Genomic DNA, 12007 nt, shown 5'->3' on the forward strand with positions numbered 1-12007 from the left:
TCTGCTTTGCAGAGAGCCAGAGAGACATTTAAAATAGAGGTTTAGACTGGGTATTAGGAAGAACTTCTTCACAGAGAGGGTGGTAAGACACTGGAACAGGCTGCCCAGGGAAGTGGTGGAGTCCCCATCCCTAGAGGCATTTAAGAGACATGTGAATGCGGCACCAAGGGACATGTTTAGTGATGGGTCTCGGTAGGTCAGGTTGATCGTTGGACCTGGTGATGTTGCAGGTCTTTTCCAACTGAAACGATTCTGTGATTTTAAGGAAAACCTAAACGCCAGTGGTTCAGACCACTAAGAGCTATTACTGAAAATGAATGGATCAAAGCTCTCCTGATGGGAGAGCAGAGTCCAGTGACCCACACTTACAGGCACACACTTACACACACAACACACCTGCACAAAAACTCCACATCTCCCATCACCACTTCATATTACATTCTAATAAATATTCTGTCCCAGACTCTCAGGAGGACATTTGCAGGGAGTGAGGAAGCTGAGGAAAAGTGCCCAATGTTCTCTTTAATGACAGTACCTACAAAAGGTCTTCCTTTAAAAGATGAACCTGGAAAAGGTAATAGTATCTTCATTATCTCCTGTTTTCAATACCTGAAACAAAGCCTTAGAAAAGGGAACTTTTCCCACAAGCACTACAAAGCTGTTAACAGGACGGATCTAGAAACACAGCAGAACCACTTGGGGGGCACTGCCTTTTTATATTCAGGAACAGGAAGGGCATAAACTTTCCCAAGACTCTCCAGGTCATCCACAGCAACACTGGACTCTTCAGGGGAATTAAACCTCATATTGTGGCTTTCCCCTTCAAATCAAAAAGCCCCCAAATATTCCATTGGAAAAACTTGAATCTTCCAACTATGAGTACAAGCAAGGAAGGACACAAGCTCTTTAAATATTCAAGGTAGAAACACTCCTGAATCTCTGGGGCTCACTACTGCTACATCTTTTGATTTTGAAGCAAACAAGCGTTTGCTTGGAGCCTCAGATGAGAAAAAATAATTTGTTCTATTTGTGCAGGAGAAGACTAAAAAGCTCCTTGCCATACCAGTCTGTTAAGAAACAAAGCATCTATTTTCATTGTGAGCACAGGTGCCTTTCAAGGGAAATCAAGTTTCCAGCACGGAAGACACAGGCAATCCCACAATAAATTCTTTGTCTTTTGAGGGCTGCAGGATTGAATTTCACCTGAAAGGAACACCAAAATTCCCCCCTAACTAGAGCCAGGGAGAAGAGTTTACTACTTCTTTCCCTTCCCTCATTTTGCTCCCCTAGCCCTCCCATCCCCTTCACAATGAAGCAACTCCTCACTAACTTTCACTGAAGAAGCCCAAGAGCTCTGTTTCCCTCTGGGCTTTCACACCAAACTCAGTCTAGAGTACTTTGTATGGACACCTGTGGTTCTTCTTGAATTTTTCTGCCCTCTAGCTGTGCAATCTCAAACACACAAACTCAGGAACATACTACAATTTTAATGTGCTACTGGCTAAGTAGAATAATGCCCACAGATCTTCAGAGATAACAAATGAAGACGTACTCGAGTGCTGTGGATTTAGTAGGGTTTCAGCACTTGCTTCAGTGCTTTCCATAACCACGACTACATGTGACTTTCTCACCCGAGGACCCTAAGGTAGTTACAAAAATCCCTCACATCCTGTGTGCCCAAAGGCTTGCACAGCAGCAGCACGCAAACCAGAAGGAGAGAGCTCAGCTCCCATTTCTGCCACAAACTGATTCTACAAGTTCTTCTCGGGTCTCAGTTTATCTCCCAATTAAATGTGGACACGGCTGCACTTCCCCGGTCACGGACTGCTTTTGTGTTAATTAGGTCTAAAAAGACAGTAGGAATCCCTACACGTAGAGCGGAAATACTGCTGGATATTGACCGGCAATTCACAGCCAGAAAACCTGCTGAATGCCATCTCTGGACAACACACCTCCAGGACTGCACTACTTAGCATCCTTTCGCGTCCTGCTCTCATTTACCAGGAAGGCAGGAACTGGAAAAACATTCCTTTTCCTTTAGGCTGTCACCTTCTCCAGAGGTCTCCACGCAGCAGGGAGAGACGAGCGTGCGTAGAACAGCGTTTCCAGGACCTGGCTACAGAAAGCCTGCCTGCCTGGGCTCCCTGCACAGTCACTGGAGCAAGGAGGAGAGGCTATCCTCCAGAGGGCAGATCAGAGCGTTTCAGAGACTCCCCTTCTGGAGGAAGCTCCCTCCTCTCCTCTCCCCCTGCATACAGACTCCGAGGGTGCCCCAGCTCTGCGTTCTGGAGAGACGAGCGATGCCAGGGATGCAGCACTGCTCTTGCTGACCAGATGCAGCTTTATTCAATTCCAGCTACAAGCTGAATAAACAGCCAGACCGCTCAGAGGGGCATTGCAGGAAATCATTTCCTAAACCCGTGTCTTTAGAAGTAGCTAGATGTTTCTGCTGCCCAAATCGGGAGACTCTAACCGAGCCCAACTGCACGCTGCTGAGTATTTCCCAGCAACAATCCCCTTTATGGAAGTCTCAAAATTATTAGTCACTTTTTGAAATAGTGCCACAAATCAGAACATGCCCCAAGAACACGGTAATCAGATTACACCAGAAATACACTCTGATGATAAACCAATAGCCTGTTCCTAAATTGGATGACTTCACTGCATGGAAAGCTCATTGCAATCACTCTGAAGCAAGTGGGGTGGGGGGTGTGCAGAAAAAAACAAAACCATAAGAATTTGCTTCTGTATTAATGAGGTACTGCAACACCAATCTTTTCTCTTCCTCTTCGTGTACGTGAGATGTAGTATCTGGTGCTCGTGATGGCTAACTATTAAATGCAATGTGACCAGAGGTCACAGCAATAAATAAATGATTGATTTTGCCCAATTTTTAATGAATTTAAAAATTGAGTCCAAAACACAGCCCTGGCACAGGCAGCGGTGCTGACTCACTCCACAACCCTGGCCACCTCCCCTCAGCTGGTCAAGTTGTTCACCAGCTGAAAGCAGAATGGCACCGAGAAACAGAGCTGAGTTTCGCTCCCCTGAGCAGCTGTCAAGGGCTCACCGGCAGGGCTGCTGCAGCAAGAGCGACGAATCGAGAGCCGTCCTGAAGGGCTCTGCTGCCCGGCATCCATCCTCCCATCCTGCCTCTCCCCCACATTATTTGACAAAGAGAAGGAAGTAACGTGGCTGTGAGCAAGCTAGTTTTGTCACTGGCTCAATGCACTGGTCAATCCGAGGAGTCTTCAAATATATCCTCTTCCCCTGATTTCCCCTTTTTTCCCCTTCCTTTCTTTTTCTCCTTTTCGCATTACCTACTTCCACCAGCATAAACTTGTCTCTGTCCTTTCACTTCCCTTACCATGGCACGATTAACTCCCCTTGCACACTAGCCTTCGTACTTGTGCTTGCACCCCAGCGTGGCAAAAGGCAGCCTTTAGCTTCAGGTGCACCTCTGGGCTGCCTCCCCAGGCGATCAGCTCCACTTCGCAGGGGCAGCATGGACCGTGGGTCAGTACCGCCAGAGTCAGGGAAATCAGACAGCAGTTCAGACAAAGAAAAGTGAAGTCGCAGGTTTTGGTGGAGGAGGGAGAGGGAGAGTGGAGCAGAGAAGACGTACAGCAGCATCCGAATCCAGTGCAGACCTTGTCCAATCTTAACAGAGCAGCTACGATATCCAACAGATCGGGAAGGGTATGACATTGCAGTAGCCCCTGTGAGTCCTGCCTTGCTAGCTAACAGCAAGTACCCACACGACTGTACAGGCACGACCCGCTGATTTCTGAGCGGGGACAGTCAGCTGGAACTGCTGCTAACAGACTGCTTTGAGAACAGGGCGTTTATTGGGATGCCCGTGTAAAGTTTCCTGTTTTTCCTAAACGTGATTCTGTCCTTCTATGCACAAAAAGTAAACCTCATGCAAAAGGGTAAACAATCCAGAGAATCGTACACCTGCAGCACGGACAGCACAAGTATCAGTGGTCAGACAGCAGCCTACAGACCTACTGGTCTCGCATGCAGTGATAACAGAACTCTTTAGCAGCTGTTATAAATAACCAAAATAATGAAAGCAATGAGCAGAAGGCATGCTAAGCCTTTACTTATAAGGAGGGCTTGCAATAAGCCTTATAAAGAATCTGCCTGGCTCACATGCTTGTCTGCCTAGCACAGGAATCATTTAAGGCAGGCCAGTGTTTAGGAATTCCAGCTGAAGCATGCACCAAGGAGACGGTGTTCATTTTTCTTCTCTTAAAGTACTTGCAGCAGCACAGCACGCGGACGACAGAGCAAACAGGTTCTTCTTTAAGCACTGCCAAGTGAATCCAGGAACGAAGCAAGATGGGGTTAGAGAAGCTGCAGAGACGTCAGAGAATCGGGCAGGCCTGCGAAACAATACCTTAAGACCCCTGCTAAGCAGTCCTAGAGACAACGATAAAACTAATCTTACCTTTAAAGTTGCCAATGAACAAGCCGGGCAGAATCTGTGAGAAAGAAATATAGTATCAAATATAGATATCTTGTGGTAACACAATTTGACAAAGTTCAATTTGCATACAGGATGGAACATACTACTTTAGCAGACTATTGTCAAATGCACTCTAAAAAGTGCTGACGGCTTTTCGTGCATCTCTGCAGCCGTCTCAAACTACGTTACTCCAGGTACGCCACACTTCGAAGGCTTCCACTGACAACTGGGGGTTGTTAGTAACGTGGACGCTGGCATAAAGGGTGCTCTCCGAGGATATGAGAGGTGTTTTACGAACATGGAGTGGGCCTCACAACCTGTCCCTCCCCCCCACGGCGCGATAAGAGCTGCCCTTATTTAACTAATGATGAAACTTCAAAGGCAGAAGGCAATTTGCCTAAAGCTGCTAAGCAAGCTGGATAAAGCACTGCAAAACAAACTCCAGCGAGACTTTCAAAGTGCAAAACCATGCAAGGGGGGCTGCAGCCCCGCTGGGCTCCCTGACAGGGCAAATCGCTGCATACAGCTCCTTGTGCGTTCAGAGAGTGAGAACTGATGAAAGCCTGAAAGTTGCATTTTCCTCCCCCAGCCCTGCTCGCTCACAGCGCCTCTCCTAGAAGCACACTCGGGTCTCAGTTACAGGACTTTCCTCAACTTGTGAGCGTCAAGGTCAGCCCGAGGGCCGGCCCCGCGCAGCCCGAGGACACGTGCACGCACAGCCGGGTAAACACGCGGCGCTACCCCTCCCACCCTTTCATAACCCTCCCAACTTGGAAACGGCAGCAAGGACGTAAAAATAAAACAACGGGCAGACCCAGCTCGTGCCTTCTGGCCAAAAATTTCATTTTCTGCCACCTGGACAATCTGACCCACGCCCACATCCTTTGAAGGGACCACGAGTGCGGCAGGGCGAGCGCACGATCCGTTTTTCCTCGGCGCATGCAGAGCATGCCACCCATACAGATATGTCAGCACCAGCTTCCCAAAGCCTTAGCAACACCCAAGTGTCATCGCAACAGCAGCAACAGCATCTCCGGCGTGGCTATTTAAAGGGAAAACTCCTCCCGTTTTGCTCAGCCCGGCAGCCGCAAAGCCCCGAAAGCCACGGAGGGCTTTTCGTCGGGGATTATCGCTCGATAATCCCCCCCCTTCGCGGCAGCCTTCCTGCCGAAAGGCGACCCGGCGCACCCCGCAGAGCCTCGCGGGCCGGCAGAAGGACCTGCAGAATAGCCCCGTATCTGCCTTGAGGCCGTGCCTTTCACCCGATAAAAGTGTTGTGGTCGCTGTTATCCACCTAGGCTTATGAAAAACAGAAAAGACTCAGGGTTTCCTGGACTCACTTATTATTTTAGGCATGCCTGATGACTCTGCTAGAAGCCAGGCAAGGCATCAGACGCCAGCAGTTGCTCCAAGGAGCAGGGCAGCCAGTGGCCATTGCTATGGGCCCGATTCTGCAAACAAAAACCATGCTCTAAAGCAAAAGAGAGTCTAATTAGGAACCAATTTCACTAATCAGGCCACCCGAGCCAGCTCCCTCAGCTTAAAAGCCACCCAAACAGCCTTTCTGGTAGTTTTAAATAGCAGCCTGGTATCTCCTATCTGCAGCCCATGTCTCAAATCACAACCCCGCTGCTGCACAGCACAGCCTTTTAGACTCCAGGATGTTATCCTGCATCAAATGCATGCTCTCAGGAGATGATGAAAGCCTGAATTCCAGTCACAGTCATTAAGGTTACACATTATAAATTAAAGAGATACCAAGAAGCACTGGGGCGGAGGGATTGAAGAAGGAGGCTTTTTAGATGGCTGTTGGCAAAGGCGGAAAAGTCCAGAAGTTTGCTTTTGTGCATTACCAAGCGATGCTGCGCGCTCGGTAGAAAATTAGGACACCGTGCAACCAAGGACAGCTGTCACCCCTGTTGTCCTAGTCATTCTAGAAGCAAGAAACATTACTCTGGGTGAAAGCTACCTGGAAAGAAGTGAATCTTCGTACCATGCTGACTAATACTTCGGCACCAGACTACGGCTGGGAACTTTCAGCTGTGTCATCTCACACTGCCTTCAGTAACTGCAACTCCAGGCCGCGCAAAACGAAGGCCGATGGCTGCCAGGGGCGTGTGAGAGAAGGGGTGGGAGTCAGCAGAGAGAAAAAATAAGGTGGTTGTTTTTGTCAACTCCGCAACCACCGCTTTCTGAACAAAAACAGTAGCCTCTTTATATAATCCGAAACATTGAGAAAATGACCACGGACTAAATAACAGATGTCGAAGCGTGCACAGCCGAGCAGCAAGGGGAGCAACGCCTGTCCTCGGCCGTGCCTCACACGAGAGCGGCTCACGTTCTGCACCTCGCACGAAGGCAGAGCCCTACAGCGGGCAGCTAACGCTTCTGTATCAGTCCTCCTGGAAAACGTGCCTCTCTGGAGAACGGCTTAAAGAGCTACTTTGCTGCTCTCCCCTGTTTAGACAGATACTTAACACAGAGCATCCAAGTTCTTGCCCAACACTGCTTCCAGAGGTGCTGGTGCTCTGGAGAAGTCCATCCATCCGTCAGGCTTCCTGCAGAGACAGCAAGATGCTGCGGGAGGTGCAGATGCACCCACCTCGTCAGCCAGCAAAGGAAAGGGACGAGAACTGGCCCAGCTTTGCTGACTTCCACAGAACTGCACGCGTCAGCTGCGACTGTCCACGCTGGTTTACATGCCTTATGAATCAGCTCCCCTTCTTGCAGAGATAACACTCAACTCGCCCCTTCAGAGGAGTCTCAGAATAGCGGGCAGCTAACTAACCTTAACGGGACGCAGGACTAAGAGCCAGGAAAAACTCTTCTCTAATCATACCCTGTTCGCAGACAATCAAATCTGAGTACTGCTATCTCCGTCGATCTCTCACCATCTTGGCCGCTAGACTTCAGCTCCTGGAAAACGGTCTTCGTAATTCTCAACCACAGGCTTCAGCTTGAACTTTGTTTACAAGTCAAAGCTAGACGTTTTAGCGCAACGACAAACCAGGCCAGCCAATTTCCCAAGTCAGACTCCATTACTCATTCTGTACTTAGAAAAAAGATTAAGAAGCAAAGCACCGAAAATTAATAGTAGCTACAAGATGGGTTTGAAGCCATCACATAGTTAGTAGCCAATTGCCTTTCTGTAGCCTTAACAGATAACATTTCTCTGAGCAGCATAAAAAGAGTATTATAAACCAATGCTTTTGGTTTAATTTGGGAAAAATGAGGCTTGGATGGCCTTAATAAAAAAAATAAACACAGGTAATTTTACTGAGAAAACTAAAGAAACCCCCCAACTTAAAAATAAATGTATGACAGGCCTCAAGCCCTCCAATCAGCACCAATGGCCACGTAAGGTCAGGTGCAATTACTATTTGCTATGAAATACATCAATATCATGTGACAGAAAAAGAGGAGGGGACCATGCCACTGAGAAAGGCTCAGCATCCAAGAGCAGCAACAGCAGCTGTAGCAGTCTCCGGGGCTTTTCCTTACCCATACCCATTACAGGTCACCACTAATCCTCTTCCCCTGGCTCCAGTACAAAGGGATTCTCTAAACGAAATAATCCACCATTGGATAAGCTGCTTATTTTCTTCTATTGTGCACATGTAACTCTACCACGAAAATAAAATCTGTTGGAAACCAAGGTAATTTGTATTGGCAGACTACAGCGAGTCAAGGAAACAGCCCCCAGCGTCGGCGCTGGTGACTCCACACCTCTCCTTGCCCCTCCAGCTCTCGCTGACTCACAAGATCAAAAGGAACAGATGATCCAGGGGCACATTCTGAAGGTGGCAAGTCCCAGACCTGCACACGGGACCCCTACAAAAATAAACCCTGATGGCCAGTACCCAAGGTGGCTGTAGCCTCCTTAAAGGAGCCAACTCTCCCAGAACTGCTGGACGTTTCATCCTTTTGGTGACAGCGGTAAGAGCGGAGGGGAAAAACCAGAGCAGTGCTATGCTCGTGCTGAGCGCCCCGGTTGGAGCACGGCAGGGCAACACTGAACAGAACCCAAAGGACCAAATTTCCCTGAGTCACAGAGAGCCTGCTCACATGGTACCATAGCGAGACACAAGGCAAAGAGTGCTAAGCTTCAGGGGGCTGAGAATTGTCTTTTTTAACGTTACAACATTAACATCCCCCACCAAAACATTCAGAGTGACAGGATAACTCCAAACTTTCCCTGCAACATCCTACAAACATCCCAGGAATCTGAGGGAAGCCTCTCCAGCTGTGTTTCTTCCTCACCGGCCACTCCTAGAAGATGCCTCCAAGGAACGGCTACGTACCACAGTGTTATCCCCAGAATTTAAAACTTGGGCCAAGAAAGACCAGGGGAGGTGCTACTCCTACCTACTAACTCAGCTGGATTAGCCACCCAGATCTTTTCCCCACCTTAAGTCTCTTATTTCACTGTGTCTATCCACGGGATGGAAAGGCTTCACCTCCCAGGTAGCACACCACGTACTCTGGATGGCTGCCAGCCTGACTTCCAGAGGCAAGGACGTCAGATGTGGGCAACCTGCAAGCAGCTACCTCCGGCTCCTCTCCTTGCAAGGAGGCCGCGCTCGCCGTGAGGCTGCTCCCAAAGTACTCAAAGCAGGATGTTAGACAGAAGAGATGACTCAACTTCTGTTCCTCGTAGTTAAGCTATATATAAAAGGCTAGTTACCACCGCACTTTCAAACCTGGGTTTAGAACAGAGGTGGAGGTGCTGACAAAAATCACAGCTGCCCTTCGACAACCGCCACAAGGCGCCGGGGGAATCGGCGCTGACAATGAGCCCCCACTGCCAAAAAGCCAACACCCTGAGCAGCTCTGCTCCATCTTCCTTCCTCACCGCGGTCTCCACGGGGCCGAGCGCTTTCCTGTCCCCCTGGAACGACACCAGCGCCGTGGCTGATACCTGCTGGGCGCTTTGCCCGGCTGGAGCCCGCTCAGCTCCTGGGGCAGGCTCCAGAGGGGCGGTGGGCATTTTTGCAAGCCCACGGGAGGTGGAGGGGCTGAGCTGCTTTGCTCTGGCCCTTGCTGGCTCTGAGGGACGTGGGCTGAGGCTGGGGGGCTTGCCAGGCTGCTGGGGGGCGACATGGTGGCTGGGGGTTGGGAATATGGGAGGGGGGAATGGGAGGCGGAGAGGGGGAGGTTGGAAAGGGGGTGCTGGAAGGGGGAGGGCTGCAAGGGGGGTGTGGGAAGATGGGGCTGGGAAGGCGTGGGGCTGTTTCGGGGAGCAGGGCGGCCAGGCGGGGACGGCCGGGGGAGCATCACCGAAACCGGGGCCGCCCCCCCTCTCCCCGGGCTGCGGCCAGGCAGGAAGCGCGCCACGGGGAAAAAATAAAATAAAATAAAACGCCACACACGCATGAAAAAAAAAAAAATAATAAAGCAGCCCCGAAACGCGCCGGGGACGCCCTCCTCCTCCCCTCTCCCTCCTTTGTTCGGCGGGCAGGTGCGGGGGGCGGCGGGGCCGTGCACCCGGCGGCGGCGTTACCTTGTTCATGCCATTCCCCATGGCTCCCGCCGCCCGCACGCCGCGGACCGCATGGGGCACGGGCTTACTGCGAACGAGGGCGGCGGGCAGGGCGAGGCGCAGCCCCCCCGGCTCGGCTGGGCACGGCTCGGCTCGGGTCCCCTCCGCCGCCCCCGGTAGCCGCGCCGCCTCCCCGGGCGGCCGGAGCCGCGGAGCCCCCGCCGCGGGCGGCCCTGGGGCTTGTAGTCCGCGCCGCCGCGCCGCCCGGCCGCACGCCGCCCGCCCAGAACTACAGCTCCCGGCGGCCCCCGCGCGGCGCGGCCGGCACGCTTGCCCCACCTGGAGAGCCCGGCGGCATGGCGGGCGCCGTGAGGGCGGAGGTGGGCAGCGCCCTGCGGAGCGGGGTGGGACGAGCCGACGGTCGGCGAAGTCCTAAATTGGTGCAGTGGGGAAGGAAGGCAGGGATGTAGGGCACGTGCACGGTTCATTTATGCAAGGGCAGGGCACAAGTGTGTAAAATCTTCCCCACTGACCAGCCCGATAACCCGCCCAAGTAACACATCCATAGTGGCTCACGTCTCATCTCCCCCATTAACCAGCCCGATATCCTGCCACAATAACACATCCTTCGTGGCTCGCATGCACGAGCAGCAGGAGACATGCTGCTGTGCAGCTCCCTTCAGGTGCTCTGCTCATTTATACAGGCATTGGTACGAAACATACAAGATTTTTCATAAATACTTGAAATATCCTGCAGACAACTGCGTCGTTATTCACAGTTGCTTTTACATATATACTAAAAAAATAAATGCAATAACATAACTAAACGGATGTCCGTGTGCCACCTGTGACTCAAGTGCTGTGGCGTTCATAAGGCACGCCTCGGTAGGGCTGAGCAGCTCGGGGGCACCTGCAGCCCCCGGGCACGCACTGGCAGGGTGAAAGATGGAGAACAGGGTAACGCCGACAGGCAACGTAGCCAGGTATCAAATACCTGATGGATGAACTCTGGAAGGGCTGGGAGATAAGGGACTGGGAACGGTACGTTAGAGGCAGTGGTTGCCAATACAAGCATGCTCTCAGGGAGTGGTTTCACAACCTGCAGTTGTAATTTAATGTTGGCTGTTGGCAAACAGACGGTCACGCGTCCTCCATGCTGCCCTCAGCAGTACGCGTGCCCCTTTCCTTGAGCAACCCCAGCAGCGAGCCCATTTGGAGACCCAGCCCCACAGACGGCTGTGGGCGACAGCCTGCTCCTCATGGGCCCAGACCAGTGCACGAGGAGACTGGGAGCAGACCCACACGCCTCGTCATTAGATTGCCACATCGTCACAAACCGGTGCTATTCCCACAGAAGCCAACGACACGCTTGAAAGCTAACAGAAGTTAAGCCATCGGTTCCTCAAACTGGGACACCTGCCTGGAAACCTGGGAAACTCATGCCTTAAAACAGCCACGTCATCACCGCAGGTGCTTAATTTTCAAGGGAAGGGAACATGCCCGCCAGCAGCGCTGCTGGAGCAGCACAGCCCTCGGCAGCTGATGCAGGACTGACTCTTGAGCTGCCTGCAGCTGGCAGGCAGTTCAGAGCCAGCATCCGTGACAGAGGTGTGCCAAGCGGCTGGCGAGGAGGCAGGCTGCTAGCAAGAGGTTTGCTGAGTAATCTTACCTTGGGCTTGTAAGAGGAAATAAATAAACCAGCACGGGCTGCTGAAGCTAGGCCACTCGTATCTGGACTGGGTGGGCCTGGGAGCACTTCTGAGCTACACCTCAGCCCGTGTTATGGGGGGCTTGGGGCCCCTCCTACCTTCTACATTCCTTGGTTTCTTCCACAGGACCACGGCAGCAGGTCAGTAGGAAGCCATCTTATGCTTCAGCCCGGACCATTTTGGATCAGGATCTTATCTTCACCACGACATCCCCACGCAACCTCTGCTCACAGCAGAACAGGGGGACACCGAGGAGATGCTGCTTTTGCCTTTGAACCATGCCTGAGTCTCCCCCTCCCTGAGGCTCCACAGGGTTTGTGGTGTATATCATGTCTTCAGTTGCAAAAA

The 12007-nt window shown here is 51.7% G+C and overlaps 1 protein-coding gene across 2 annotated transcripts in view; it reads right to left on the reverse strand.

Moving 5' to 3' along the window:
- Positions 1 to 10163, reverse strand: part of DUSP22 (dual specificity phosphatase 22) — a 41864-nt gene extending 31701 nt beyond the window's left edge. The window contains exons 1-2 of one of the 2 annotated variants that reach the window (XM_040548035.1): positions 9972 to 10163; positions 4454 to 4487 (exon numbers count right to left, since the gene is read on the reverse strand). In XM_040548035.1, the coding sequence (XP_040403969.1) occupies positions 4454 to 4487; positions 9972 to 9992 (55 nt within the window). In that variant the 5' untranslated portion in view covers positions 9993 to 10163. Of the gene's footprint in view, positions 1 to 4453; positions 4488 to 9323; positions 9489 to 9971 lie in introns of those variants that run through there. The other variant, XM_040548034.1, reaches the window with a different exon arrangement.
- Between the last annotated feature and the right edge of the window lie 1844 nt (positions 10164 to 12007).

This window comes from Cygnus olor, chromosome 2 (assembly GCF_009769625.2).
Source record: "Cygnus olor isolate bCygOlo1 chromosome 2, bCygOlo1.pri.v2, whole genome shotgun sequence".
Classification (NCBI taxonomy): Eukaryota; Metazoa; Chordata; class Aves; order Anseriformes; family Anatidae; genus Cygnus; species Cygnus olor.